This window comes from Monodon monoceros, unplaced genomic scaffold, assembly GCF_005190385.1.
Source record: "Monodon monoceros isolate NGI ecotype Baffin Bay Population unplaced genomic scaffold, NGI_Narwhal_1 Super_Scaffold_21, whole genome shotgun sequence".
NCBI lineage: Eukaryota > Metazoa > Chordata > Mammalia > Artiodactyla > Monodontidae > Monodon > Monodon monoceros.
The window spans coordinates 4500549-4528296 of record NW_021703778.1 but is presented as its reverse complement, the minus strand read 5'-3'; the positions used below and the strand labels follow the sequence as shown (position 1 = coordinate 4528296).

Sequence of the window (27748 nt, the reverse complement as noted above, 5' to 3'; positions counted from 1 at the left end):
TCCCGTAGAGTCCGTGCTCATTCACTCGGTCCCATCTAGTGTCCTTGGTGTCCACAGCTCCTGGCAGGTGAGGTTGCTGGCCTCAGAAGGCGGCTGCCATGGTGTGGCAGGCATGGGGATGGGCTGCTGGAGAAGGGATGGGGAACATGTACATTTAAGCCTTTTAGAGTTTCTGGATATTTGCCACAATCCTGTCTGCCACAGAATTGATAAAGAAGCAAGAGTCCATATTTGTCCTGCTTTCTCTGAATTTCTCTCCCAGTGATGTGAGCACTTAGCACCAGGATGCCCCCTGGGTCCAAGCATGCGCAGTGGATGTGGATGGCTGCTGACCGCTTAGGAACTGGCTGTCCTGGAGGAGTTCCATTTGGGTAGCTCTTTTGGTTTGTCAGTCCAAGGTGGTGATCATTTGACAGCCTAATGCTTTTTCGTTTTGACAAATAGTTTTTATTTTCAGCACTTTTTAAGGTTAAGAGCTCTCTTTGGCCCCTAGTTATTATTATGTTGGCCAAAAAGTTCGTTCGGGTTTTTCCGTAACATCCTTTTTTTTTTTTTGATCTCCATGCCTTTTTTTTTAAAAAAACATCTTTATTGCAGTATAATTGCTTTACAATGGTGTGTTAGTTTCTGCTTTATAACAAAGTAAATCAGTTATACATATGTTCCCATATCTCTTCCCTCTTGCATCTCCCTCCCTCCCTCCCACCCTCCCTATCCCACCCTCTAGGTGGTCACAAAGCACGAAGCTGATCTCCCTGTGCTATGCGGCTGCTTCCCACTAGCCATCTACTTTACGTTTGGTAGTGTATATATGTCCATGCCACTCTCTCACTTCGTCCCACCTCACCCTTCCCCCTCCCCATATCCTCAAGTCCATTCTCTGGTAGGTCTGTGTCTTTATTCCCGTCTTACCCCTACGTTCTTCATGACCTTTTTTTTTTCTTAGATTCCATATATATGTGTTAGCATACGGTATTTGTCTTTCTCTTTCTGACTTACTTCACTCTGTATGACAGACTGTAGGTCCATCCACCTCACTACAAATATCTCAATTTTGTTTCTTTTTATGGCTGAGTAATATTCCATTGTATATATGTGCCACATCTTCTTTATCCATTCATCCGATGATGGGTACTTAGGTTGCTTCCACGTCCTGGCTGTTGTAAATAGAGCTTCAATGAACATTTTGGTACATGACTCTTTTTGAATTACGGTTTTCTCAGGGTATATGCCCAGTAGTGGGATTGCTGGGTCATATGGTAGTTCTATTTTTAGTTTTTTAAGGGACCTCCATACTGTTCTCCATAGTGGCTGTATCAATTTACATTCCCACCAACAGTGCAAGAGGGTTCCCTTTTCTCCACACCCTCTCCAGCATTTATTGTTTCTAGATTTTTTGATGATGGCCATTCTGACTGGTGTGAGGTGATACCTCATTGTAGTTTTGATTTGCATTTCTCTAATGATTAATGATGTTGAGCATTCTTTCATGTGTTTGTTGGCAGTCTGTATGTCTTCTTTGGAGAAATGTCTATTTAGGTCTTCTGCCCATTTTTGGATTGGGTTGTTTGTTTTTTTTGTTATTGAGCTGCATGAGCGGCTTGTAAATTTTGGAGATTAATCCTTTGTCAGTTGCTTCATTTGCAAATATTTTCTCCCATTCTGAGGGTTGTCTTTTGGTCTTGTTTATGGTTTCCTTTGCTGTGCAAAAGCTTTGAAGTTTCATTAGGTCCCATTTGTTTATTTTTGTTTTTATTTCCATTTCTCTGGGAGGTGGGTCAAAAAGGATCTTGCTGTGATTGATGTCATAGAGTGCTCTGCCTATGTTTTCCTCTAAGAGTTTGATGGTGTCTGGCCTTACATTTAGGTCTTTAATCCATTTTAGAAGAACCCGAGCGAACTTTTTGGCCAACCCAGTATAATCAGGTTATCTTATTTATAGAAACAGGACACGTGCTAACTAGTACAGGATGACTGTGCGTGAATTAGAAAAATGCACCTCTTCGTGCAGGATGGTAGGCAGCCATAACCCAGATCTGGGTGTACAAAATGGAGGGTGGAGCGTAGGGTGGATTTCAGCCTCCCCGGCCCCAGCGCCCCAGGGTCCTTGGGTAGGGCACAACCTATACAAGGATCTGCAGTGGCCCAGATAAAACCTAGACTTTTCTTATGAGAAACAAAGTCCAAAGTTGACGTGATAACATGCTGCTCAGGTCAGAATGTGTTTGTTTTCATGGTAAGTGCTTTTAAATGATAATAAAGACATTGATCACATGCTCGGTATTTATAAATTAATGTATTCTGAGTATTTTTGATATTGGAGTCTTTCCCCTCAAAGTTCACAATGATCTTGTGAAACTTTCTTTCAGCATTCCTTACGTATCATATGAAAAACTCTACTTTTCACACCTGGACTGGGCTGAATGATGTCAATTCAGAGCACACGTTCCTTTGGACGGATGGCCGAGGAGTGCATTACACAAACTGGGGGAAAGGTTACCCTGGTGGGAGAAGGAGTAGTCTTTCTTATGAAGATGTAAATATCGCTTTCCGTCACCTCTCCATACACTGTCGGTTTGCTTCAGGTCGACGTATTAGTGGTTAATCTTCTGTGAAAAATTCTGCCAGAGTACTCCTGGATCCGATGCATGCTTGCACATTTTAACTGTTTCGGATTGAGCCAGCCTTGAAGGGAGGGGTATACATTCAGTTAAGAACTCTTCATCTTTGGGTTGGGGGTGGGAGGACATAGACGGTGATGGTAGCGAGGAATAGGGAAAGCCAGCTCCAGTATGGGCCCAGGCTGTCGTCAGCATGTACGCTTGAACCCAGAGTTAGCAATGTTCTTTGCATCAGCTACCCCTAAACTCTTGAAACTGTTGTAGTATTTGGGGTGTAGTTCTGCAAGCTCCCACTGCTTCTAAAGTTATCATTGTCGTCGTCATCATCGTGATTGAGCTACTGTTTGCAGAGTGCTAACTATGTATCAAACACTCTGCTAAGTGCATTAACCTAAGAGACAGACAATTGCTTCTTTTTCTAAAAAATTAAAAAAATTTTTAAAAATTATTTATTTTTTAACATCCTTATTGGAGTATAATTGCTTTACATTGTTGTGTTAGTTTCTGCTGTATAACCAAGTGAATCAGCCATATGCATACGTATATCCCCATATCCCCTCCCTCTTGCATCTCCCTCCCACCCTCCCTATCCCACCCTCTAGGTGCTCACAAAGCACTGAGCTGATCTCCCTGTGCTATGCGGCTGCTTCCCACTAGCTATCTGTTTTACGTTTGGTAGTGTATATATGTCAGTGCCATTCTCTCACTTCGTCCCAGCTTACCCTTCCCCCTCCCAATATCCTCAAGTCCATTCTCTACGTCTGTCTTTATTCCTGTCCTGCCCCTAGGTTCTTCATGACCATTTTTTTTTTTAGATTCCATATATATGTGTTAGCATAGTGTATTTGTTTTTCTCTTTCTGACTTACTTCACTCTGTATGACAGACTGTAGGTCCATCCACCTCACTACAAATAACTCAATTTTGTTTCTTTTTATGGCTGAGTAATATTCTATTGTGTATATGTGCCTCATCTTCTTTATCCATTCATCTGTCGATGGACACTGAGGTTGCTTCCACGTCCTGGCTGTTGTAAATAGAGCTTCAATGAATATTGTGGTACATGTCAATTGCTTCTTTATTTCACTGTTTTTAATCTTATATCATTGAAGCCGACTAAGCAGTGTTAAACACCACACTAGGCATTGTGGGATCCATGAAGGCACATAAGATTTTATTCTACCTTGAAGAAGCTTCCACCTAAGCTAGACCCCAAGTCTTCTACAAGAAAGACGAGAGGAACAAAATGAAAGTGTGTAATGAGAAGATCAGCTATAAAGCATGATAGTAGTTAGGAGGAAAGAAACTTACCATGGAATGTAGCGATCGAATCAGGCAGCACGTATCTGTGGGGCTCTTCATTTGATGGAAAGAAGGCATGTGAAGAAGAATGTGGGTCTTCTTCCCAAGAAGTTTAAAACATCATGATTAGGGAATCATGGCAAGAGGCTGGGGAAGGTTGTGTTAAGTGGGAAAGGTGAATAAAGTCTTTAAGAAAAAGGCACAAGATGGGTTTGGGTGGAAGTAAAGAGCTTTAAATATAGTAGGAGTGTCATGCAGGAAAGAAATAGGCATCAACTTTAGAACGTGGAAAGCAGAATTCAGAGAAATTTAGATGCCCTAAGAAAGAGTTTGGACTTTGTCAGATAGGCAGCAAAAAAAAAAAAAAAAAAAGGTTTGAGCAGAAAAACAATCTCATCAAGATGGCATCTTTATGATAATTAATGTGGTAGCTATGTGTAGGGTAGATATATTCTGGTTGTGGTAAGTGACTTTCGGGGGAGAAATTCTTTCAATCCTTATTACATAAATGAGGGCTGAAAAGTAGACTGGAGTGAGATAGGGTTTGCTTAGAAAGATTTCCTGGATGAGTGGTAAATTTCATTTAAAAAAATTCAATGTTGCACAAGTTTTTTGTTTTTAGAACATAATGAAAAGGAGAAACAACAGAAACAAACAAAATCTGTAAACTCACCTTCCAGGAAAAAAACAACACTGTTTTGTTGGTTTTATTCCTAGATTTTTTTCTTAGCGTGTGTAAAAATATAAAGTTTGTATTCCACAAAACTGGAATCAAAACACATATATTGTGTTGTTACAATTTCAGGACTTATAAAATGAAGAGGATTAAATATAGTTTGATAAAGGAAGTGGGAGAGAAATGTTCACGTGCATTGTGTAGTGGAAACATGCTTGTTCTGTGTAGGTTTCCTGGTTTAGAGCAGAGATGCTGAGCCAGGATAATGAAAGATAAGAATAGCTAAGAAGGGGGATGGGAATGAGCAGAGAATCTTTGAAATGTATGGTTAGGGGTTCCTGATAGTTGAGGCTCATGGGATAATGAGGCTGGAGGCTGAGAAGATGTCTCTGGCCCTGGTGAAAGCTGTGGTAGCTTTCAGGGAATTAATGAGATTTCTGACAGCAGCGTTTCTCAGAACCAGCTCCAAAGTTTATCCAACTCTGCTTAATTTTCAATTAAAATAGCAAGGGTTCAGTGAGGGATCTGCATGGAAGTTGGCCAGTAGCATGGAAAGTAGGGATGAATTAAACATGCTGTAGATGAATTAGGACTATCCTTAAAGTTGGAGGTTAGGGATAAAGGATTTTTTTTTTTTACTTATTAATGAATTGGTTTAAATAATTATCCATCCACATTTGGCTTTTTTTTTTTCTTCTCCATGAATATACAGGCTGACTGTGTTCTTATTATCGGAGGGAAGTCAAGGGACGCAGGAAAATGGATGGATGACACCTGTGACAGTAAGCGAGGTTATATATGCCGTACACCTCCCGGTAAGTCCTACCGGACCACGCTGGGCTGGAAGAGGTGGGGTTTTTCCATACTTTTTAAAAAGTGACATTCTTCTCAATTTTGCTGTGCTCCTTAAACTGCTCTAAAAAGATTAAGTTTTGTTTTAAAAAAGTGACCCTTCCCTTGCACATCAACACGTTGTTTTTAAAAAATTTTTTTTAATTAAATATTTAAAATTTTTTTTTTGGCCGTGCCGTGTGGCATGTGGAATATTAGTTCCCCGACGAAGGATCGAACCTGCGCCCCCTGCAGTGGAAGCACGGAGTCTTAATCACTGGACCACCAGGGAAGTCCCCATCAACATGTTTATTTGATTCTCACTTTCATCCATGGATGGCTGTGACAGACAAAAAGGATATTTTCCGTAATTTATTCATGAATGTGCCCCCTCATCCATTACCAGAAAGTTTGCACAGGTTAAACTAGAGGTTGAAACTTTTTCTAGTTTTGTTAGAAATTTGGGATGCTTGCTTACCTCTACCTTAAAAGAAAAAAATGTCAGAGTAGGGATACCTCACTTCAATTTGTGTAATTTGAGAACCATTGCCCCAAAACACCCTATATGCCTCATTACTTGTTATATATTCTGTGTCTCTAAAAATGTAGATGTCTTATTTGTGGTCCTTTTTTCATCTTAGGAAGCCTAACTGTGGTGCAAGGAAAATAAAACAGATATGTGGATATCGACCAAGAATCAAGATTATGGTCGTGTGCATTTTAGTTGAGTGAAATTAGAATAGAAACATTTGGCTACATAAGAAGAGGTTCAGAAAATAAAAGATTAGAGATGAGGGTTGAAGTTGAGGTGGATTGCTGTCACCCTGAGCAGAGCTCTCAGAGGAGCTTGAATTAGAAGCTACTTGATCTCCCGGATCTAACAAATTTTTCTATACTTTCTGGGGAATCAGGGAACTGATATCAATTTCTGACAATGACTGAAAATCACTGAAGATATTTTCAGATGATTGCAAAGTCCTGCAGGAATTCTAACCTCCTATTGATCCAAAAGAAGGTCCAGGCCATGCCGCTTTTCTCTCTCTGCTCCGCCCTTCGAGCACCAGAATCTTAGGCCACTGGTAATGCATCGGTGCTTCCACACTTTGGGGAAAGAGGGGAGTCCCCTTCCAGGAGGGAATGATGATTCCCAAACTTGTTTAAAATCTTCTTTTTCTTCTTCCTGTAAACACAAGGGATAGAATGTTTGCTGCCAACAAAAGATATTTTGACAATTTTTAATGACGTAGGTTTCAGGAAAGGTCGACAGCGTTAACGTGAAAAAGGCAGAATATGAAATTTTGTAGACTACTGATGATGCAAAAAAACACTTAAAAAAAAAGAACAAGAAGGCGATGGGAATGCATCAAAATAGGAATAGTGGATATGTTTGCATCGTGGGATTAAGACCTTTAGTTCCTTCACTGTACTATTGTAGTTTTCTTCATTTATCAAAAACTGTCTCTTTCTAATGCTCTCTCTCTATGTATATATATTTGCATTTATATTATATATAATATGTCTATACATCTATATCTCTCTATATATATAACAATTATGAGGAAACACTAAAATATTGATGTGGTTAGATTCTAAGTAATTTTTTCTCATTTTTATGCTTTTCTATATTTTCTAAAATTTCAACAAAGAATGTGTGTTCAGTATTTTTTTTAAAACAGTGTTGTTTTCAGGAAGTCCCTGGTGGTCCAGTGTTTAGGACTCAGGGCTTTCACTGCTGGGGCCTGGGTTTGGTCCCTGGTTGGGGAATTAAGATCCCGCCATCTGTGCAGCGTGGCCAAAAGAATAAAATTAAATAAATAAAAAGTAAAACAGTGTTGCTTTTATTCATATATATGAGTATGTATGAATGAATATATATGAATTCATGTAAATATATAAAGATACCTAAATAAAAACGTGAATGAATACATATGAATATAAAACACTTAAGAACAATCCCTTGATGAAATTTTAGAAAATACAGAAAAGCATAAAGAGAAAAAATTACCCATAATCTAACCACCTGAAAGTAACCTCTCAGTGATTTAGTTTTTTCCTTATAATTTTTTCTATGAGTGTTTTAATAAACAAGCTAATTGGATAAATGAGCTAATTTCCTGGCTGCGTATAGCCTTTGGTGAAGCTTCTTAAGCTTTATCTCAAGCTTCATTGGGCACTTTTAGCAGTCCAAAACTTTTCCCATGTTGTTAAGACAAACCCAGCTCTCTCCAAGCTGGGAAACGATGAGACTGTTTACTTCCTACTGGCTGTAACATGTAAGGATCCGGGGCTGGGTCTCTTGGTTTAATGCTATTCTATCAACACACGGTGGCAGCAACAGCAGAAGAAAGGGGAGGCTGCCCTCCTTGCTGAATTAAAATTGTTGCCTTACCAGATTCTTCAAAAGAAAGTTTGGCATTCTTGGAGTGACAGAACAAGGCACATGGTGGGTTGGGTTGGTATGCAGTGGAACAGGTTGGAGTATTGGCCAAGACAACATCAGTAGGCAGGGACATCTAGAACCCTAGACTAGGGGTTGGCAACCTTTTTCCGTAAGAGACAGATTATAAATATTGCAGGCTTTGTAGACCATGAAGTTTTTGTTGCAATGACTCAACTCTGCTGTGATCGCACACAATCATAGACAGTATGTAAACAAATGAGCGTGGCCGAGTTCCACTGAAACTTTACGGACACAAATTTGAGTTTCATGTATTGTTTACATGTCACAAAATATTTTTCATTGTTTTTTTTTCCCCAACCATTTAAAAACTCATGGGCTACAAAAACAGACAACAGGCCAGATTTCACCCTCTGGCTGTCATCCGCTGACCTCTGTTCTGCCCTAAGGCATCAGCTAAGGCGCCCAGAAACAAGATTTTTTGGGGTCTTGACAGTAAGTGGCCCAAAGTATGGGTGGGTCTAGAGTAGTTATTAGAAACGCATGCTGAGAGATTGAGGAGGAAAGATCAGAAAGCCAGAGTGACACCAGCTTGCAAAGGCTTCAGTTCGCATAAGATATGGGGCTCACATGGGAAATCATCGTAAGATTAAAGCTTGATCCTGAGATCAAGGTTAAATGAAGTGGAAACTGTTATATGGCTTCATTCCAGACCATAAACCAATTTCTTGAAGGTACATGATTCACAGATGAAGTCAAACAGATACAAATAGATGCAAATTCATGGGCGGAATGGAACAGAGTCGGGTGGGGGAAGGGAAGGAGAGGAAGACTGTTCTTGACCTTAAAATTTGACCAAGATGGAAAAAAAAAAAAGATTCGTGTCGACAGGATGATAGATGTTCTTTAATTTATGAGATTAAACTGTGGCGTGTCTTTCATCCAGATACTAGATCTCGTAGTATTTGCAAGTCTTTTTGGTTTTATAGTTTAGAAACTTGATCGTGTATTTACCTTAATACTCTGAATAGCATTTGGAAATGACTTAATTCAATCAGGCATACTGATGAAAAAATAGAACTTTGTGTTCTGGTGTGAAATGGCTCATGAAAATACGTTTAACACCTGACAGTTTGAATTGTGCTGTTCAGATCCTTTTTAGGATGTGTGAGGTATAGAAGTCATGTACTGATGGCGCTCAGGTAGTGTTTAATATTAATGGAAATAATTTTTTATTCCAGACCCTTCCTTGCCTAGTTCTCCAACAACAGTTCCAGCAGATGGCTTTATTAAATATGGCGAAAGTAGCTATTCGCTCATGAAATTAAAGCTGCAGTGGCGCGAAGCTGAGGAGTTCTGCAAGCTTCACACTTCCCTGATTGCCAGCATTCTAGATCCCTACAGTAATGCATTTGCGTGGATGGAGATGCAAACACTGAACGAACCTGTGTGGATCGCCCTGAACAGCAACTTGGTAAGACGCTGGAAACATGTGCGACTTGACATGATTGATAAATTGTGATTGAATACGATTCTCTTCTGTTCATTCTGTCGCATACTTGTCGTGTGTCAAAACCTGCTGGGCTTTGGAAATGATACTGACATGTACAAGACCCAGTCTCTCTAGGACCCAGTGCAAGGATCTAGCAAGTTAGTGATGTTATGTCAGAAATCAAACTAAGACTTACCTAACTGATAAGTATTATTTTTACTTTCCTTAGGTTTTTAATATACAGTGTTACTGTATATTTTGAGTATGAAAATTAAGTTCTGCACCTAAACAGTTTTATTTATTAACTTATTTCTTTCTAGTGTCATGATTACAACTATGCCATGGGAATTAAGAAAGCATCAGGGGCATAGTTCCTGGGCGATGAGGATCTTCCTTATTTTTTGTGGAAAGTCATTCTAGAGTTGCTATCTGTTCTGAAGCTGTGCAGCTTCCATCCGTGTGTGACAGATTTCACTGCGGTCAATTCCCTGTATTCCATAACAGAGAAGGAGGGTTGGCAAAAGATGGTGTAGAGTGAGGGTTGAGACACAGAACTAAGAGTGGTGTGGGAGTTGCCAAAATTTTCCTAAAATGAGTCTTCTCTGATGCCAGGGGATCCATCTATCCTCCATCCGTCCATACATCCATCTAACTAGTCAATCAGCAAACTTCCTAGTACAATAAATAGAGATGTCAACAAGTAATCAAGAGATAATACAGTGTCAAAGAAAGGTATATACAAAGTGCTGGGAGAGGAGAGAAAAGCGATCATTTGTGCAAGGGGAGAGGACCAACAGGGCTTCTCTGAGAAAGTCAAACTTTACAGATGTGGTCTAGGATGGTGGCTCATAAGGGAGGAGTACCAAGAAGAAGTAAAAGGAGATAAGGGGGTATAGCTGGAAAGTAGACTGGTGCCAGACTTTGCAGCACTTCTTCCACTGTATGATGCAGTGACCAACATTTACGCTCCTTGCAATGAGTATTTCCCAAGTAGGTTAGTAAACATTTAAAAGTAAGTAGTTACACAATGATTTCTGTGTTTAAACTTAAGCACGGCATTTTTACTTCTATGTTGAATCTATTTTTAGTAACTAATTCTCTTGATAATTCATATATTTTCTTCTCACAAATATGGTCCCAATTCTCTTACGAGTTTAAAATAGGCTTTTATTTATTGTTAGAAAGATTAAATAGCTTTCCATTATCCCAACATTTATAGCTAAAACAATACTGTTCTATTTATTACATCTATGGAGTTAATGATTATGCCAGCATTATTTGATTAAATATGGTAGACTACTATAAAATTCTAACTCGAGATAATGCATGCTTTTGATTTTGTCCTTAAATCTTTGGTAATTGCTTTGGTGAATTAAATAATGCAGTTAAAAAGGGGACAGCTGTTTGAATGGTTTAAAAATTCACTTATCTCTGATTAAAGTTACCTGTTGTGAGGTTTTACCTGTAAAATTTCTTTTAGACTGTCAAGAGAACATTATTGATAAGTAGTCTTTTTGATGTTGTCAATTAATTTGTATGTGACCATAAATTTGCCCAAATAAATTTAATAAGAAGTATGCAAATTGAATAAAGCAATTATCTTTAAAAGATGCCATCAGATTCATTTTGGTTGAAAGACCACCTAACTGGAAGGTAAGAGGCCTAGGCTCCTCTCTTATCCAGCCATGCCACCTTGCGTAAGTCATTTGTCGTTGGCCCTGTTTCAACAGCCAAACAGTAAGAAGATTAGAAAAGTGTTTCTCTCGGGTCCATGAGTGCAAGGAAAATGACTTAGTTTTTATTATCATTTCAATGATAACATAATACGTGTTTTATTTGTTCCAAAGGTAAAACCCCTCTTTTGCACTGAGGGCCTGCAAATAAAGAGAGTTTTCTAGAATAAGACATAGGTTTTTAAGTCTGTGTTTTTCAGAATAGCTTCCAACGATGCCTTCATGGGGAGCTTTAAGAAGTAGTTTTTTCTTAAAAAAGGCTGCATTTCCTGAATTTGATTTGGTAGAAAAAATTTATAATGTTCTTTTAATTCCCAAATGTTGAAGATTCTTTGTCAAATCACAGTCTTAAATATACTTTTTACTCCTTGCTGGGTTCTTTTGGTATTTTCTAAATGAAGCCAGGCTCCATGTTAATAGTTGTTTTTGTTCTTGCAGACCAATAATGAATATGTTTGGACCGATAAATGGAGGGTGAGATACACTAATTGGGCCAGTGATGAGCCCAGACTGAAGTCAGCGTGTGTTTATATGGACCTTGACGGCTATTGGAAGACAGCACGTTGCAATGAAAGTTTTTATTTTCTCTGCAAAAGATCAGACGGTAATTGAATCCACGAAAACAATCAAGGGATTTGAAATTTTCTCAATAAGCTAATACAAACCACCGTTGATATTCTTGAACAGTCACATGTTTTGGGGTGGCTTAAGGATAAGATAAAACATATTCCTTCACCTAACCGAAGACTGACCTGGCAATAAACAAATATATAGAGATCAAAATAACAGAGAGAGAAATTTGTCTTCATTGCTAGAGTTTATTTCCTCTTTATACATTTCTGAATTTTTATTATTGGGATAGGCCTCTGAATCTATGATGTCAGAGTCCTCAGGAAATGATGTTTACTTTTGATGTTGACAGCACAGCTATATCAAAATAATTTTATCAGAATATGTGTAGGTTCATCAGAGTCAGTGATATTGCAGTGATACAGCCCTAGAATACAGTTATAGAGTCAGACAGCGGTAAAGTCCTAGAATTCTACCTATACCATTTAGTTATAACATCAGTGTCAGTCATAGCTAAGAAGGTTTTATAAGGGCTAGGATCGTAGAAAAGGGAAAATGTCTAGAAGGAAGACTACCTTTGCAAATTATTTATGGTTGACCTTTTAGGGGAACTAATTAACGTCTTTGTAGGTATCTATAGATCCTCATGCTTAATTATGAATGTGATTGACCACCGTTATACCATAGGACCTTCTATGGAAATACATTTTGTATGAAAAAAAATGATAAAGTAAAAAGAATACTCAATAATAGAAATGGCATATCCAAATGATTACCATTAGAGCTTAAAAAAAAATAATGATGAAATAACGATGAAAATTTCCTTAATGGCTGATATATTATTCTATGTACTAAAGAAACTTCAGGTCTTACTTTATTTGAAATGTCTTTTTATTAACAGAAATCCCTGCCACTGAACCTCCACAGCTGCCTGGTAGATGCCCCGAGTCAGAGCACACAGCGTGGATTCCTTTCCATGGTCACTGCTACTATATCGAGTCTTCATATACAAGGAACTGGGGCCAAGCTTCTCTGGAATGTCTTCGAATGGGTAAGTGCCACATTTACCGTCAGAAAGTCCCACAATCATCTATTTAGAGTACCAGGATACTAGTAACACTGTATATTAAAAACCTAAGGAAAGTAAAATTACCTGTTTCTTTGTCTTAATAATTTATATTGTAACAGAAAGGTCAACATCATGCCCCCCAAATATAATTTCTAACGTTGTAGCCTCAAAAGGTGAAAGAATTCTGGCAGAAAGCAGTGACTCGCTGAACAAGTCTTTCTGCCCTAATATTCTAAATTGTTAGGATTATTGTTCAGAGTGTTGCGTTCATCTTTTATCACTGATCGGCTCAGGCTTCACAAGCGCCCAGGAACCATTTTGCTTTCCATGAATAGAAAAGCATTTAGATCTGATTATCTTTGTGAGTAAATACGAAACAAAACTCAAGTGACATGACATAGATGAACAATTTCCCTCCTGAAATAAAAATGTCAAATAAAGTGAACTTTTCAGGGTGCATTAAAAAATCTACTTAATTAAATCCCACTGAATACTTTACTGAATTACTTTGTGGCTAAATTTTGATTATGCCCTAAGTCAGGGCTCTTCATTCAACAGTGGCGAGCAAGGGTTACATGCTCATTTCCTTCAGGTTCATTCAAAAGTCAGTCTGGAGTTTTCACTTCTTTTTACTTTTATGTTTAGTTTTTTTCTTCAGTTTTATTGAGGTATAGCTGACATAAAATTGTAATACATTTAAAGTGTAAGAGATGATGATTTGATACACATATTTGTTGGGAAAGGATTCCTAACCGTCAAGTTAACATGACCATCACGTCACATATTTACCTTTTTGTGTGTGTGTGTGGTGGGAACACTTAAGCTCTAATCTCTTAGCAAATTTCAGTGATACCATACAGTATTATCAACTGTAGTCACTATATTATACATTAGTTCCTAAGCCCTTATTTATCATATAACTGAAAGTTTGTACACTTTTACCAGCATCTCTCTATGTCTCCCACCCCCCAACCCCCTGACAACCACCATTCTACCCTCTGTTTCTGTGAGTTTGACTTTTAAATTCCACCTATAAGTAATATCATGTAGTACTTGTCTGTCTCTGTCTGGCTTATTTCCTTAGAATAATGCCCTCCAGGTTAATCAATGCTGTTGCAAACGGCAGAATTTCCCTCTTTTTAAAGGCTGAATAATATTCCATTGTATATACATACTACATTTTCTTAATCATTCATCTGTTGATGGACACTTAGGTTGTTTCCATGTCTTGGCTATAATAAATAATGCTGCAATGAACATGGAGTGCAGCTGTCTTTTCGAGATAGTGGTTTCATTTCCTTTGGATATATACCAAGAAGTGGGATTGCTGGATCATATGGTAGTCCTATTTTTAATTTTTTAAGGAACCTCCACACTGTTTTCCAAAAGGACTGTACCAATTTACATTCACACTAGCAGGGTTCCCTTTTCTCTTCATCCTCTGCATCATTTGTTATCTCTTATCTTTTTAATAATAGCTAGCCTAAACAAGTGTGAGGTGATATCTCATTGCGGTTTTGATTTGCATTTCCCTGATGATTAGTGATGTTGAGCACCTTTTCCTGTACTTCTTAGCCATTTGTAAGTCTCCTTTGGAAAAAAAAAATCTGTTCAGGTCCTTTGCTCATTTTTTGAATTGGGTTATTTTTTTGCTATTGAGTTGTATAAGTTCCTTGTATATTTTAGATATTAAACCTCTATTAAGACATGTGGTTTGCAGAAAATTTCTCCCATTCAGGAGGTTGCATTTTCATTTTGCTAATGGTTTCCTTTGCTATGCAGAACCTTTTTAGGTTGATGTAGTCCCATTTGTTTATTTTTGCTTTTTTTCCCTTTGCTGTTAGTGTCAAATACAAAAAGATTAATGTCGAGGAGTTTATTGCCTGTGTTTTCTTTTAGGATTTTTATGATTTCACGTTTTACATTCAAGTCTTTAATCATTTTGAGTTGATTTTTCTGTATAGTGTTAGAGAGTGGACCAGTTGTATTCTATTGAATGTGGGTGTCTAGTTTTCTCAACACCATTTGCATGGAATAATTTTTTTTAATCCCTTCATTTTAAGCCTATGTATGTCCTAAAGGTGGAATGAGTTTCTTGTAGCATATAGTTGTCTTGTGTTTTTTTGGTCTTTTTTTTTTAATCTATTAAGCCACTCTATGTTTTTCGATTGGAGAATTTAGTCCATTTATATTTATAGTAATTATTGGTAGGTATGCACTTAATATTGCCATTTTGTTAATTGTTTTCTGTCTGTCCTGACCTTCTTTTGTTCCTTTCTCCCTCTCTGCTCACTTCCTTTGTGATTTGATGATTTCTCAGTAGTATTACTTAGATTCTTTTCCTTTTATTTTGTGCATCTACTGTAGGTTTTATTGTGTGGTTATTGTGAGGATTACACGAAACATCTTAGAGTTATAACAGTGTATTTAAAGCTGATAACAACTTAACTTTGAATGTATGCAAACAGTCTGTAGTTTTACATTCCCCTGACCTTTTATATTTTTGATGTCACAATTTACATCTTTTTACATTGTGTATACATTAACAAATTATTGTCTTTATAGTTATTATTTTTTTTAAGATGTTGGGGGTAGAAGTTTATTAATTAATTAATTAATTTTTGCTGTGTTGGGTCTTTGTTTCTGTGCGAGGGCTTTCTCTAGTTGTGGTGAGCGGGGGCCACTCTTCATCGTGGTGCGTGGGCCTCTCACTATTGCAGCCTCTCTTGTTGCGGAGCACAGGCTCCAGACACGCAGGCTCAGTAGTTGTGGCTCACGGGCCTAGTTGCTCCGCGGCATGTGGGATCCTCTCAGACCAGGGCTCGAACCTGTGTCCCCTGCATTAGCAGGCAGATTCTCAACCACTGCGCCACCAGGGAAGCCCTATAGTTATTTTTAATACTTTTGTCTTTTAACCTTTATACAACAGTTTTAGGTGATTTACTTACCACCATTATAGTATCAGAATATTCTGGATTTTCCTATACATTTACCTTTACTGTTGAGTTTTATATTTTCAAACATTTTCATATTACTAATTAGTGTCCTTTCATTTTAGCTTGAAGAATTCCCCTTGACATTTCTTATATGTCTGGTCTATTGGTGATGAGCTCTTTCAGCTTTTGTTTGTCTTGAAAACTCTTTATCTCTCATTTAATTCTGAATGACAGCTTTGCTAGGTAGGGTATTCTTGGCTGGAAGCTTTTATCTCTAAGCACTTTAAATATGTCTTCTCACTCCCTTCCAGCCTGCAAAGTTTCTCCTGAAAAATTTGTTTTGTCTTACAAGGGTTCCCTTTTATGTAACAAGTTGCTTTTCTTTTGCTGTTTTTAAGAATCTCTCTTTGTCTTTAATTTTTGACAATTTAATATAATGTGTCTCAGTGTTTGTCTCTTTATATTCATTATATTTGGTACTCCTTATGTATGCTTCCTGGATCTAGATGTCTGTTTCTTTCCCCAAGGTTAGGGAAATTATCAGCCATTAGTTCTTTGAATAAGCTTTCTGCCCCCATCTCTCTCTTCTCCTTGAATTCCTGTAATGTGTAGATTGATCCTCTTGCTGTTGTCTCATAAGTCCTTTAAGCTAGCTTGACTCTTTTTGATTCTTTTTTTCTTTTTGCTTCAGGATATATTTGACTGCCCTTTCTTTGAGTTTACTGTTTCTTTCTTCCAGTTTTCTAGTCTGCTGTTGAACACCTCTACTGAACTTTTCATTTAAGTTATTGTGTTCTTCAGCTTTGTGATTTCTCTTTGGTACGTTTTAATATTTTCTCTCTCTTTGTTGAAATTCTTACTTTGCTCATGCATTACTTTCCTGACCTCACTGAGTATCTTTATAGCTGTTATTCTGAACTCTCTATTGGGTAAATTACTTGTCTCTGTTTTATTAATATCAATTTGGAGATGTATCTTGTTCTTTTGATTGGAAAACATTTTGCTTTTGCTTTATTTTCCTTGACTCTCTGTGTTGGTTTCTGCACATTAGATAAAAGAGACACCTCTCCCAGTCTTGAGAGTGGTCTTGTGTGGGAGATGAACCTCATCAGTCAATCCAGCCCGAGTTCCTGTTTGTCACTCAAAACTTTGTGGTTATACAAGCTGTTGTCTTTGTTTTTAGTGGCTCCCAGTGGTTGAGGGTGTGCCAATACCTGATGATATCCCAAAGGAGAGGATCACAGTTAGCACATAAAAGCAGACTGATTAGAATCTGGACCCTCAGGCACCTGGGAAAGTATATAAGCCAGGTGTGTGTCTAAGCTCCTTCCAGAGACCTGTTGGTGACCTGATTTTATCATTGCAGCAAGTTGGAGAAAGAAGGTGGCAGAAGGGCCCACCAGCTCCCCCAGGAGGATCACAGCTAGCCCCTTGCTGAATGCAAATTAGCAGCTGGACCCCCCCAGGCAGCAGGTTGTAAAGTATGCAGTCAGTCTCCTTCTAGGGAAAGACTGAGGGATGGGCATTTTTATCTGTTCCCTCTTAGCTGAGCCCTGGGAGAATAGCCATGGCAAGTGTTTGGTGCCCATTAACAACTACTGCTTTATTTTCTGTGGTCCTATGGGTCTCGTGGCTGCAAACCCCATTAGCTTCCAGAGCTAGGCATTTGGGGGGCCTATTCCTTCAAATAGAGGAACAGGAGCCTAAAAATTTGGGGTGCTAGATGTATGGTTGAAACCCTTCTCTATTCAGGGAGAAGCTGGCAATTAGGGGCTCCCTCCTGATTATACGGCACTGTGCCATGGGTGGGGTTTATGAAGAGAGTGTGTCTCAGCCTTTCCTACTCATTTAGATGTTTGTGTTTTCTCAGTTGCCCTATATGTAGGAGTCACTGAGTTTCTGGATTTTACTGATAGAATTGCTCTATGTGTAGGTGTTCACTGGTGTGTATGTGGGAGAAGGGAATTTCAGGAGACTTATATGTTGCCACAGGGAGTTTAAAAACTCCCTATGAGTTTTTACTTTAAATTCTCAGTCAGGAGAAGTCTACTTTGTCAGTTTTTGCTTCATGTATTTCGAGGCTTTATTGTTCAGTGCATATATGTCTATATTTGTCATATCTTCTTGATGAATTCAAACTTTAATCATTATAAAACATCCTTATTTGTCTCTAGTAACAATTTTTGTCTAAAAGTCTTTTGTCTAGTATCAGTATAGCCACTCCAGCTCTTCTTTATTTACTATTTGCATGGAATATCTTTTTCCATGCTTTTACTTTTAACATGTTTATGTTTTTGAATCTCAAATGTGTGTTTTGTAGATAAAATATAGTTGTATTATTTTAAAATTTATTTTTATTTTTTATTCATTTTGCCAATCTCTGTCTTTTGGTTGGAGTACTTAATCCATTTACATTTAATGTAATTACTGATAAGGTAGGATTTATATCTGCCCTTTAATTTATTTTATATTTGTCTTATGTATTTTGGTTCCTCTATTTATCCATTTCTACCCGCTTTAACATTAAATAGATAATCTCTAGTGTACCATCTTAATTTCCTTGTTATATTTTTTACTATGTGTTGTTTAGTTATTTTCTTAGTGGTTGCCCTGGGGATGATAAATAACATCTTAATATGCAACAATCTAGTTCAAATCAATATAAATTTAATTTCAATAGAGTACAAAATTTTGCTCTTATATAGCCCCTTTCCCTCTACAGTCCTTTGTGTTATTATTATCATATAAATACATCTTTATACATTGTATGCCCATCAGCACAGATTTATAATTATTGTTTTATGCAGTTGTCCTTAAATCATATAAGATTAAACAAAAGTATAAACAAGAAATAAATTCGTACTGTCTTTTGTTTTTACCTATGTAGTTTCCTTTACTGGTGGTCTTTATTTCTTCATGTGGATTTAAGTTGTTGTCAACTATCTTTTTATTTTGGCCTGAAGGATTTTCTTTAGTATTTCTTGTAGAGTAGATCTGCTAGTGACAAATTCTCTCCATTTTTGTTTATCTAAGAATGTCTTTAAAGAAGATGTGGCACATGTATACAATGGAATATTACTCAGCCATAAAAAGGAACGAAATTGAGTTATTTGTAGTGAGATGGATGGACCTAGAATCTGTCCTACAGAGTGAAGTAAGTCAGAAGGAGAAAAACAAATACCGTATGCGAACACATATACATGGAATTTTAAAAAGCAGTGCTGATGAACCTAGTGGCAGGGCAGGAATTAAGATGCAGACGTAGAGAATGGACTTGAGGGAATGGGGGGGAGGGGAAGCAGGAATGAAGTGAGAGAGTAGCATTGACATACATACACTACCAAATGTAAAATGGAAGGCTAGTGGGAAGCTGCTGCATAGCACAGGATGATCAGCTCAGTGCTTTGTGATGACCTAGAGGAATGGGATAGGGAAGGTGGGAGGGAAGCTCAAGAGAGAGGGGATATGGGGATATATGTATACATATGGCTGATTCACTTTGTTGTACAGCAGAAACGAACACAACATTGTAAAGCATTTATACCCCAATAAAGATGTTAAAAATAAAAAAGAATGTCAACTTTTCCTTTATTTTTGAAGGACGGTTTTGCTGGACAGAAAATTGTTGGTCAACAGTCATTTTCTTTCAGCCTTTTGAATATGTCATCCTACTGCCTTCTGGTCTCTGGGGTTTCTGATGAGAAAGCAGTGTTAATTATATTGAGAATCTCTTGGACATGATGAATCACTTCTCTCTCATTACTTTTAAGATTCTCTATCTTTGGATAGTTTGATTGTGATGTGGAGCTTCTTGAGATTATCTTACTTGGATGTTGTTGAGCTTCCCGCATGTTTACATTAATGTTTTTCATCAACATTGGGAAGCTATTGGCCATTATTTCTTCAAGTATTCTTTCTGCCTCTTTATCTCATTCCTCTCCTAGGACTCCCATTATGTGTATCTTGATTTGACTGGTGATGTTCCAAATATCTTTGAGACTCTGTAAATTTTTCTTCTTTTTTTCCCTCATTATTCAGACTGGATAATCTCAAGTTTGTTGATTATTTCTTTCGCTTATTCAAACTCACTGTTAGGCCTCTCCAGTGAAGTTTTCCTTTCAATTATTATACTTTTTAACTCCAGAATTTTATTTCTTAAAAAACAATTTCTACCTTTTTATTAATAGTCTCTATTTGGTGAGCAATTGTCTCATACTTTCTTTTAGTTCTTTAGACAGTTTTTCCTCTAGTTCTTTAAGCATCTTTAAAATAGCTGATTTTAAAAGTCTTTGTCCAGTAAGTCAGAGGTGTGGCTGTTTCAGGAACAGTTTGTATTGACTGCTTCTTTTGCTGGTATGGGTCATACTTCCGTGTTTCTTTGCATTTCTTATAATTTCTTGTTGAAAAATGAATATTTAACTCTGGAAATAAGTTTATTTCCACTCCACAAGGTTTGTTTTTGTTGCTGTTTGTTGTTATTTGCTTGTTTAGTAACTTTCCCTCATGAATTCTGTAAAGTTTTGTATTCTTTTTCAAGTGCGGTTACTGAAGTCTCTTGCCTACTTAGTTTAGTGGTCAGCTAATGATTGGGAACGTATTTCCTTAGTGCCTAGAACCAGAAAGTTCCCCAGGTTTTACTGAAGGGCTCGGTCTGAAGACATGCCTTCAACACTCATATAGGCAATTAAAAACTCTGCCTTAGCCTTCACTTCCTGCTTGTGCAGACCCTCAGGGTCAGCCAGGGGTGAGAGTGTAGGGACTTTTCAGATCTTTCATGGGCATGCACATAGTCCTGGGCGTGTACACACCCCAATGTGTGTCTGTGGCCTTCTAGGCTCCCAGGAATAGGTCAATGCTTCTTAAAGCTCCCTATGGACATTTTACTCCATAGTTTTTCTTTTTAGTTTTTTGGTTACCTTGTTGTTAACCTAAAATTGTTTCCCACACTGCTTCAGGCAGCTGTGATATTAGGTACTTGCCACTGTTAGTTTTTGACAAATACCCCCAAGGAAAAGGCTGTTTATATTGGATGAGCTCTGAGTCAGGTCAAATCAAGGCAAGTGAGGTTTTCCAGGGAAATGTCAGAGAGATCAAATAATGGAAATTCTTTGACAATGTGACTTAGAAAGAACCCCAATCCCATTCTGACTTTCCCAGTGTCTTCCTGGCTTCTGGTTTTCACTGTGATCTTGAGGCCGTTGGTTTTTAACGCAGTCACAGAGCTAGGGATAAAGCTATGGGATTAGGACAAGTTAAAATACCATGTAGCTTACTTTTCTTACTGAGAGTCAAGCATTTTCTTGAATAAATACTTCCTGGATTGTTACAAGCTGCTGGTTAACTTTCAGGGTTCTGGAAAAGTTGAGTTTGAAAAATTTGGTAGTGTTCTTATTGCTTTTGTAGAGGAGAGGAATTTCAGGGGTACTTACTCTGCCAGTCCTTATGATGTCACTTGAAACCTGCTTTCTCTTAATTAAAAAAATGTTTTTCTTTCATGCCGCTGAGTATTTTTTTTAAAAAATCTTGCAGTGAATGTGTAGAAACTTCGTTTTCAACTTTAGATAACTATATTTTCCTGTTAATGAATGATTTGCATTCATCAAAATATGTCACAAATATATTGAAATGGCTATTGTCAATGAAATATGTTTAATAATGGATTATGAAATTATGCAATGAAAACAGTCATCAAGAGAAGAATCCAGGACCCAGTAACATGGGGTGCAAGCATATGGTTAAGTATAGGTCCTCAAGGTCCAGATGCCTGGATCATGCCATGACTTTGCCCACCTCTATCATTAGGATCTTGGTAAATTACTTACCCTCTGGACTTTAGGTTCCTTATCTGTAAAATGGAGTAAAAGTAGTACTAATGTAATAAGATTGTTGTAAAATTTTAGTGACATCATGCTTATAAAGCGCAAAGCAAAATGTCTGGCATAAACTGCTTAAATTATATTTTAAGTTGTTATTATTTAAAATTCTGTAATTTAACTATAAAATACAGTGCTGGCTCTGAATCAGTCTTTGACTGGGTTGTCAATGCCATAGTCATCTAAGCAGTCTTTCTGTTTCCTCTCTCCTTTTTGTGCAGTCCTATACATAACAGCTGGATTAATACTCCTAGAGAGCATTGCATCATTCTGCTGCCCGAAAAAAACTGTGTTTTGTAATCACCACATTACCCTAAATACCAGTCTCCTACCATCTGCAGTGAGACCGAACCCAAGTCTTTTTTCACCCATTGACCAGATTCATCCAGCCAAACTGAACTATCTATTAACACTATTCATTTACCCCAATAATTGCCTTATCTGTCTATCTATCTATCTATCTACCTACCTACCTACCTATCTATTTCAAATCCTGTTACTAAAAACCAAATATGAAGAATTCCATGCATCTGTGAGCTATCTCTGTTCATGAAGAAGCTCTATGCTTCCCTTTCTCTTCATCTTTTCTCTTATTCTTCCTCTTCCCGGAATTATTTTCTATCCTTTCTACTTGAAATATTATGCTCCCTAGTATCTTAAATTCTGTCTCCTCCATGCTCCCTTTTAGTTGCTTCCCCTAAAATAAATATCCTCCTAATACATTTCTTTATACTCTCAACTCATTACTACCCACTGAACCATAACCTTCTTAAACGTTCTATGTCCTACTCATCGTTGTATATCCTGCAGTGAGTCGTTAAGTGCTTGTACACAAATGATGCTTAAAAAAATAATATTTTCAGAATGGAAACAAATTCTTAGAAGCCAAATGGCCACTCTTTGAAATTCTTCTCCTTAAGTGGAGATAGTGGGATGATTTTTTATTGCTCTTAATATCAATACTATCATTATAAAAATATTTTCAACTACTTAAATATACTGCCGTCATATTTATTCTTTTGTACTCTGCAGGTTCCTCTCTGGTTACCATTGAAAGTGCTGCTGAATCGAGTTTCCTGTCATATCGAGTTGAGCCACTTCAAAGCAAAGCCAACTTTTGGATAGGATTGTATAGAAATGTTGAAGGTAATTTTTGCAGCATGATTATTGAATCACAAACATTTCAAAATGTTGTAGGTAAAACAAGTTTTCAGTCCTAGAAAGTCTTGCCTTAAGTAATGATTAATTTGTGAAGAGTTTGAAAATTCAAACTCATATTTTCATTTGAGGTAAGAAGTGAAAATTTAAACGACTCACATATTAGGCTATCTTGAAAGTTGCTAATTAAAGAATATCTACTGTAGCTAAGTTAAAGAAGTTTTAAAAAATATTTTCCATCTTTTGCCAGGAAAAAAACAATTAAGGGAGGTTAAGTTTACATATTTATACTAATTAGGAATAAATTTTCAACTAAAACTACATGAGAAACACATTCTCAGTTTCCCTGTAACAACTAGTTACTATTATCTTGCCTGTGAAGTTTGGTTGTAAACAGCTGTTGATTGCAGTATAAAATAACATGCTTAGAAATTTTACATGAATAAGTTGAATTTATTTTAAGGCAAGTTATTTTTAACTTCTATTTTTATTGGCTTTCTCTGATAATCAGGAATGTGGCTATGGATAAACAACAACCCACTCTCCTTTGTCAACTGGAAGACAGGAGATCCCTCTGGTGAAAGAAATGATTGTGTCGCTTTATATGCATCTTCTGGATTTTGGAGTAATATTCACTGTTCTTCCTACAAAGGATACATTTGTAAAAGACCAAAATGTAAGTTAGAATTTGTCCTATGGTATGTGTGTTTCCAGGCTCCCATCTCTTTCAAATATTGATATCAGGTGTGTAATTATCAATATAATGCGATTACAGGTTCCTTGAAACCTCTCCCTGGTTTGTTTTTTTGTTTTTTTTTTTTTGTGATACGCGGACCTCTCACTGTTGTGGCCTCTCCCGTTGCGGAGCACAGGCTCCGGACGCGCAAGCTCAGCGGCCATGGCTCACGGGCCCAGCCGCTCCACAGCATGTGGGATCCTCCCAGAGCGGGACACGAACCCGTGTCCCCTGCATTGGCAGGTGGACTCTCAACCACTGCGCCACCAGGGAAGTCCATCTCCCTCTTTATAAGTGAGAAATCCAATCTGCCGTGGTGATCAGTTGCTGTCTGCAGTTTTGAGTGAGCACAAAACACTCTCTTTCTGCTTAACTGACATAATGATTTTGGTATATCAATACATTTATAATGGGATATCCATGCATATGGATTTGCGAGGTTCTGAGCAGTTTGGAGAGCCAGGCCTGTGGCGTGCGAGAAGAAGGGGTGAAATACTTACCCTGGCCAAACCAAAGTGGACGGTGAGGAGGAATGAGAATTTATTAAGGAATAAATCATGTAACACCAATTAAGTTTCCTTCGGAGATTGAATGACAGACCATGTCAGGACAGGGGCTGGGGGAATTAATAATATTATATGCCCATGCTGTGATACTCTCTGGACTTCCATAATGTTTTATGCTATTCTACTTCATGTAATATCTTTCCCAAGAGACAAAATTATAAATTAGATAAGAGATTTAAATAAATGAGTTGGATAAATTAACACTCCATCCCCAGTAGATTTTTATTTTATTTTAGAATTGCGTAGTTCTTCATTCTTTGAAAGCTCTGTTCTAAGATACCACACCCTTTGGTGCAATGTTGGAATCTTATTTTATTTTTCATTCAAATGCCTTGTAGTACCTTATGCTTCAGTGAGCCATTTTCAAAACTGCTAGCCTAGGATACATTATTTATGAGTAGATTGGCTATATTTTGAGGGTGAGTATCAGTGGCTCAAATGCAACCAGGGAGATCATATTTTCAGATCTTCCAATGTATTCAAACTCATCATGCAGCTATAGGATGCTGTTATAGGATGGATAGATAGATCAATCTGTATAAATATGCAGATTTTATCTACCAGTCAATCATCCATCTATCTATCTATCTACCTATCTATCATCTATTTATTGTCTATCTATATCATATATCACCATCAATCCAACATGGATGATTTGATGTATTTGTAAACCAAATAATGCTCACTATCTACATGCAATTATTATGGGTTTTTAATAAGTATTTAATTATTTTCTTATTTTACAAACAGTATTTAATGATTTTCTTATTTTACAAACAGTTGTTGATGCTGAACCTACTCATACATTAATTACAACAAAAGGTAAGACCATTGTGAAATTTTAATTTCCATATTAGCAATATATCAATCACATTTGTTTGTTTTAAAAACCACAATAATCCCTTCCTATCCGCCCCACACTCTCAGTCGAATTTCTTGAGCTATACTAGCCTTTGTCATTATGACATCGACCTTCCTTAAAGGATGCCCTAGGAGAGCAGGCCTTGGCGTCAGGTGGGTGTTTTCATCACAGATCTTACTGAGGACATTGATTGCTCTGTTACCAAGGGTTGCCCTATGAGAACCCACCGAGGAAATTTCTTAGAAATCCCTGTGATTTTTTTCTTTTCTTTTTTTTTAAGCAATGTTTTAAATTTTAATTTTATGGACAGCTTGAATAAGGAACTGATCCTCTTTCACTCATGTTGTTTGCTGCTAAAACAACTCAAAGTGAGATTTATAGCTTGCCTAAAGCCCCCTTATTAACTTCATAAGTGCTGTCTGTGAACTAATACTCATGTGTTCACATTTCCACCACTCACTTTCTTTTTTCTCCGAATTATTTTGAAACAGGTGTAAATATTTTAAAAATTTAAAATATTGCACCGTGGTCGTAACTTTTGCAGTTTGAGGCGCAACTGTAAAACTAGCACAGCTTTCTTGCTGTTTCACAATTTCGTAGATGGAAGATTCATTCCCACTGTAGATCTCAGCAACCTCAGCAAACTTTTTTTCTTTCCTTATTACGTTGAGAACTTTTACCTTTTCACTAAAGGAAGCACTTTATGGCTTCTCTTAGGCATATTGGAGTTGCCAGCATCACTACTCTTGGGCTTTGGGGCCATTATTAAATAAAACAAGGGTCACATGAACACACACACAAAAAATAAATAAAATAAAATATTATACCAGTTCAGGGCTACGTAGATACATGAAATATTCTTGCAACTGCATAATCATCTTAACATGTAAAATAATCTTCTGTATCACATGGACTTCTGTTTTCATGTCCTGCATTCTGTTTGGCAAATGTCACTGGAAAGAAAATTTGTGAATTTTAGTTTTCCTAAGAAGAAAGTTGTATTGTTTCCATAGCATTCTACTCTCTGCCTCCCCTTAACTTGTTTCCTAACATGTTTATTTATTTACAGCTGACCCAAGGAAGATGGGCCCTTCCAAACCATCTTCCAACGTGGCAGGAGTGGTAGTCATAGTGGTCCTCCTGATTATAACGGGTGCTGGCTTCGCTGCGTATTTCTTTTATAAGAAAAGACGTGTGCCTTTCCCTCGAGAGGACACTTTTGAGAACACTCTCTATTTTAATAGTGGATCGAGTCCAGGAACTAGTGATACAAAAGATCTCATGGGCAACATTGAACAGAATGAACACGCAGTCATCTAGAATCATGGTGTGATTTAGGTATATTTGAATTTCGTAAGATTATAACTAAAATGGTAAAGTCTTTCATTCAATGTGATTATTTCCTTTCAAATTAGTGCTGTATTACACTGGTCTGTCATTTTCCTTTGCCTCATGGAAAAAATAACTGTTTATTTTCTAGCCTGGCAAGATATTTTCACAAAAAAGGGATAGTAACATTGACTACTATGTTTAAAAAGATCTTAGGTGAATATACAGCATTGGTATGTAGCTAGTGTCAACTGCATACAGATTACAAGAACCCCAGAAACAACCAGCTAAGCTTCTTGAAATCGTTTAAGGAGCTCCTAAAGAACTGTTACCCATTAAATAGTTATTCAGTAATTAGATAACCATTTTAAAAGCCAAGTACAAATAACCTCGGGTGACACAAAAATTTAGTCACTTTTTTTCTTATACCCATCTTGATTTTTACCCCAATGATTTAGAAGTATATTTTTACATGTGCGGAAAGAATAAGGCAGCTGAGAATCTTGTTTGCCCCAAGCAGGATTTTCCAGGCTGAATATTGCAAATGTGTTCTTTGTCCTGTTTTATGTATATCAAGAATGCAAAGATGTGAAATAAAAATATAAATTTGCATAACTGGATGTATTTAGATAATGTGAAATAGACATCAAAAACAAGGTCTAGGGCTTCCCTGGTGGCGCAGTGGTTGAGAGTCCGCCTGCCGATGCAGAGGATACGGGTTCGTGCCCCGGTCTGGGAAGATCCCACATGCTGCGGAGCGGCTGGGCCTGTGAGCCATGGCCGCTGAGCCTGCGTGTCCGGAGCCTGTGCTCCACAACAGGAGAGGCCACAACAGTGAGAGGCCTGGGTACCGCAAAAAAAAAAAAAAAAAAAAAACAAAACAAGGTCTATTTTTAATGGATTTGTATTTTTGTGATCTTGGTAAGTGTAAATTTTCTTTTAACTGAGATTTATTTATCCATTTACTTTACACTTCACTGTACTCTGAAAATAAATGATATTATTAGTAGAGGAATTCTTTAAACTCTTCATCTGTTTGGAAAAAAAAAAAGATTGTTAAAACACTGTGCATAAAATGAATTTTTTACTGTAATGACTTGGTCAATTTCCCTGGATCTTTCCCCTATAACACTGACTTATTTCAGAATTCAACAATCAAAGGTGCTGTTATTGGGAATTAGGTCTTTAATATCATTTTCTCACTTTAACAATTCCTTTTTGCTTAAAAAGTTTTGCCTTAGATAAAGCTTTATGTACATTGTGAAATACATTGGAGATGTCACGTCTTGCACGGGTACTACGCTCCCAGCTCATTCTTGCCTTTTCCAAGAGGTTGCCCACGGGCAGAAATTCCTTACCTGAGGTCCCTAAACAGGACTCCTTAGATGGCCCCTCCTTAAGGGGTCTATGAAGGCCCCCCAAATTGTATGCAAAATGTCTCTATTTGTGTTTATGCCTTTTTTTTTTTCTGGGAAGAAAATAGCTAGATTTTCAAGAGAGTCTGTAATTCAAAAAGGACTAAGAAGTAGCGTACTGTGTAGGAGGTAAGGTGAGGTTTGCAATACCCCACCTGAGATAGGTGACAGATAGAAAGAAA

At 37.4% G+C, this 27748-nt stretch overlaps 1 protein-coding gene across 1 annotated transcript in view; it reads left to right on the top strand.

Annotated features, from left to right (window-relative positions):
* The window catches only part of MRC1 (mannose receptor C-type 1), a 95129-nt gene extending 68316 nt beyond the window's left edge, over window positions 1-26813 (top strand). Inside the window, exons 22-30 of the mRNA XM_029238675.1 lie at window positions 2370-2536; window positions 5311-5413; window positions 9069-9301; window positions 11491-11656; window positions 12524-12673; window positions 22533-22646; window positions 23170-23334; window positions 24741-24782; window positions 25892-26813. Coding sequence (XP_029094508.1) covers window positions 2370-2536; window positions 5311-5413; window positions 9069-9301; window positions 11491-11656; window positions 12524-12673; window positions 22533-22646; window positions 23170-23334; window positions 24741-24782; window positions 25892-26142 — 1391 coding nt within the window. The 3' untranslated portion in view covers window positions 26143-26813. The remainder of the gene's footprint in view (window positions 1-2369; window positions 2537-5310; window positions 5414-9068; window positions 9302-11490; window positions 11657-12523; window positions 12674-22532; window positions 22647-23169; window positions 23335-24740; window positions 24783-25891) is intronic.
* The last annotated feature ends 935 nt before the right edge of the window (window positions 26814-27748 follow it).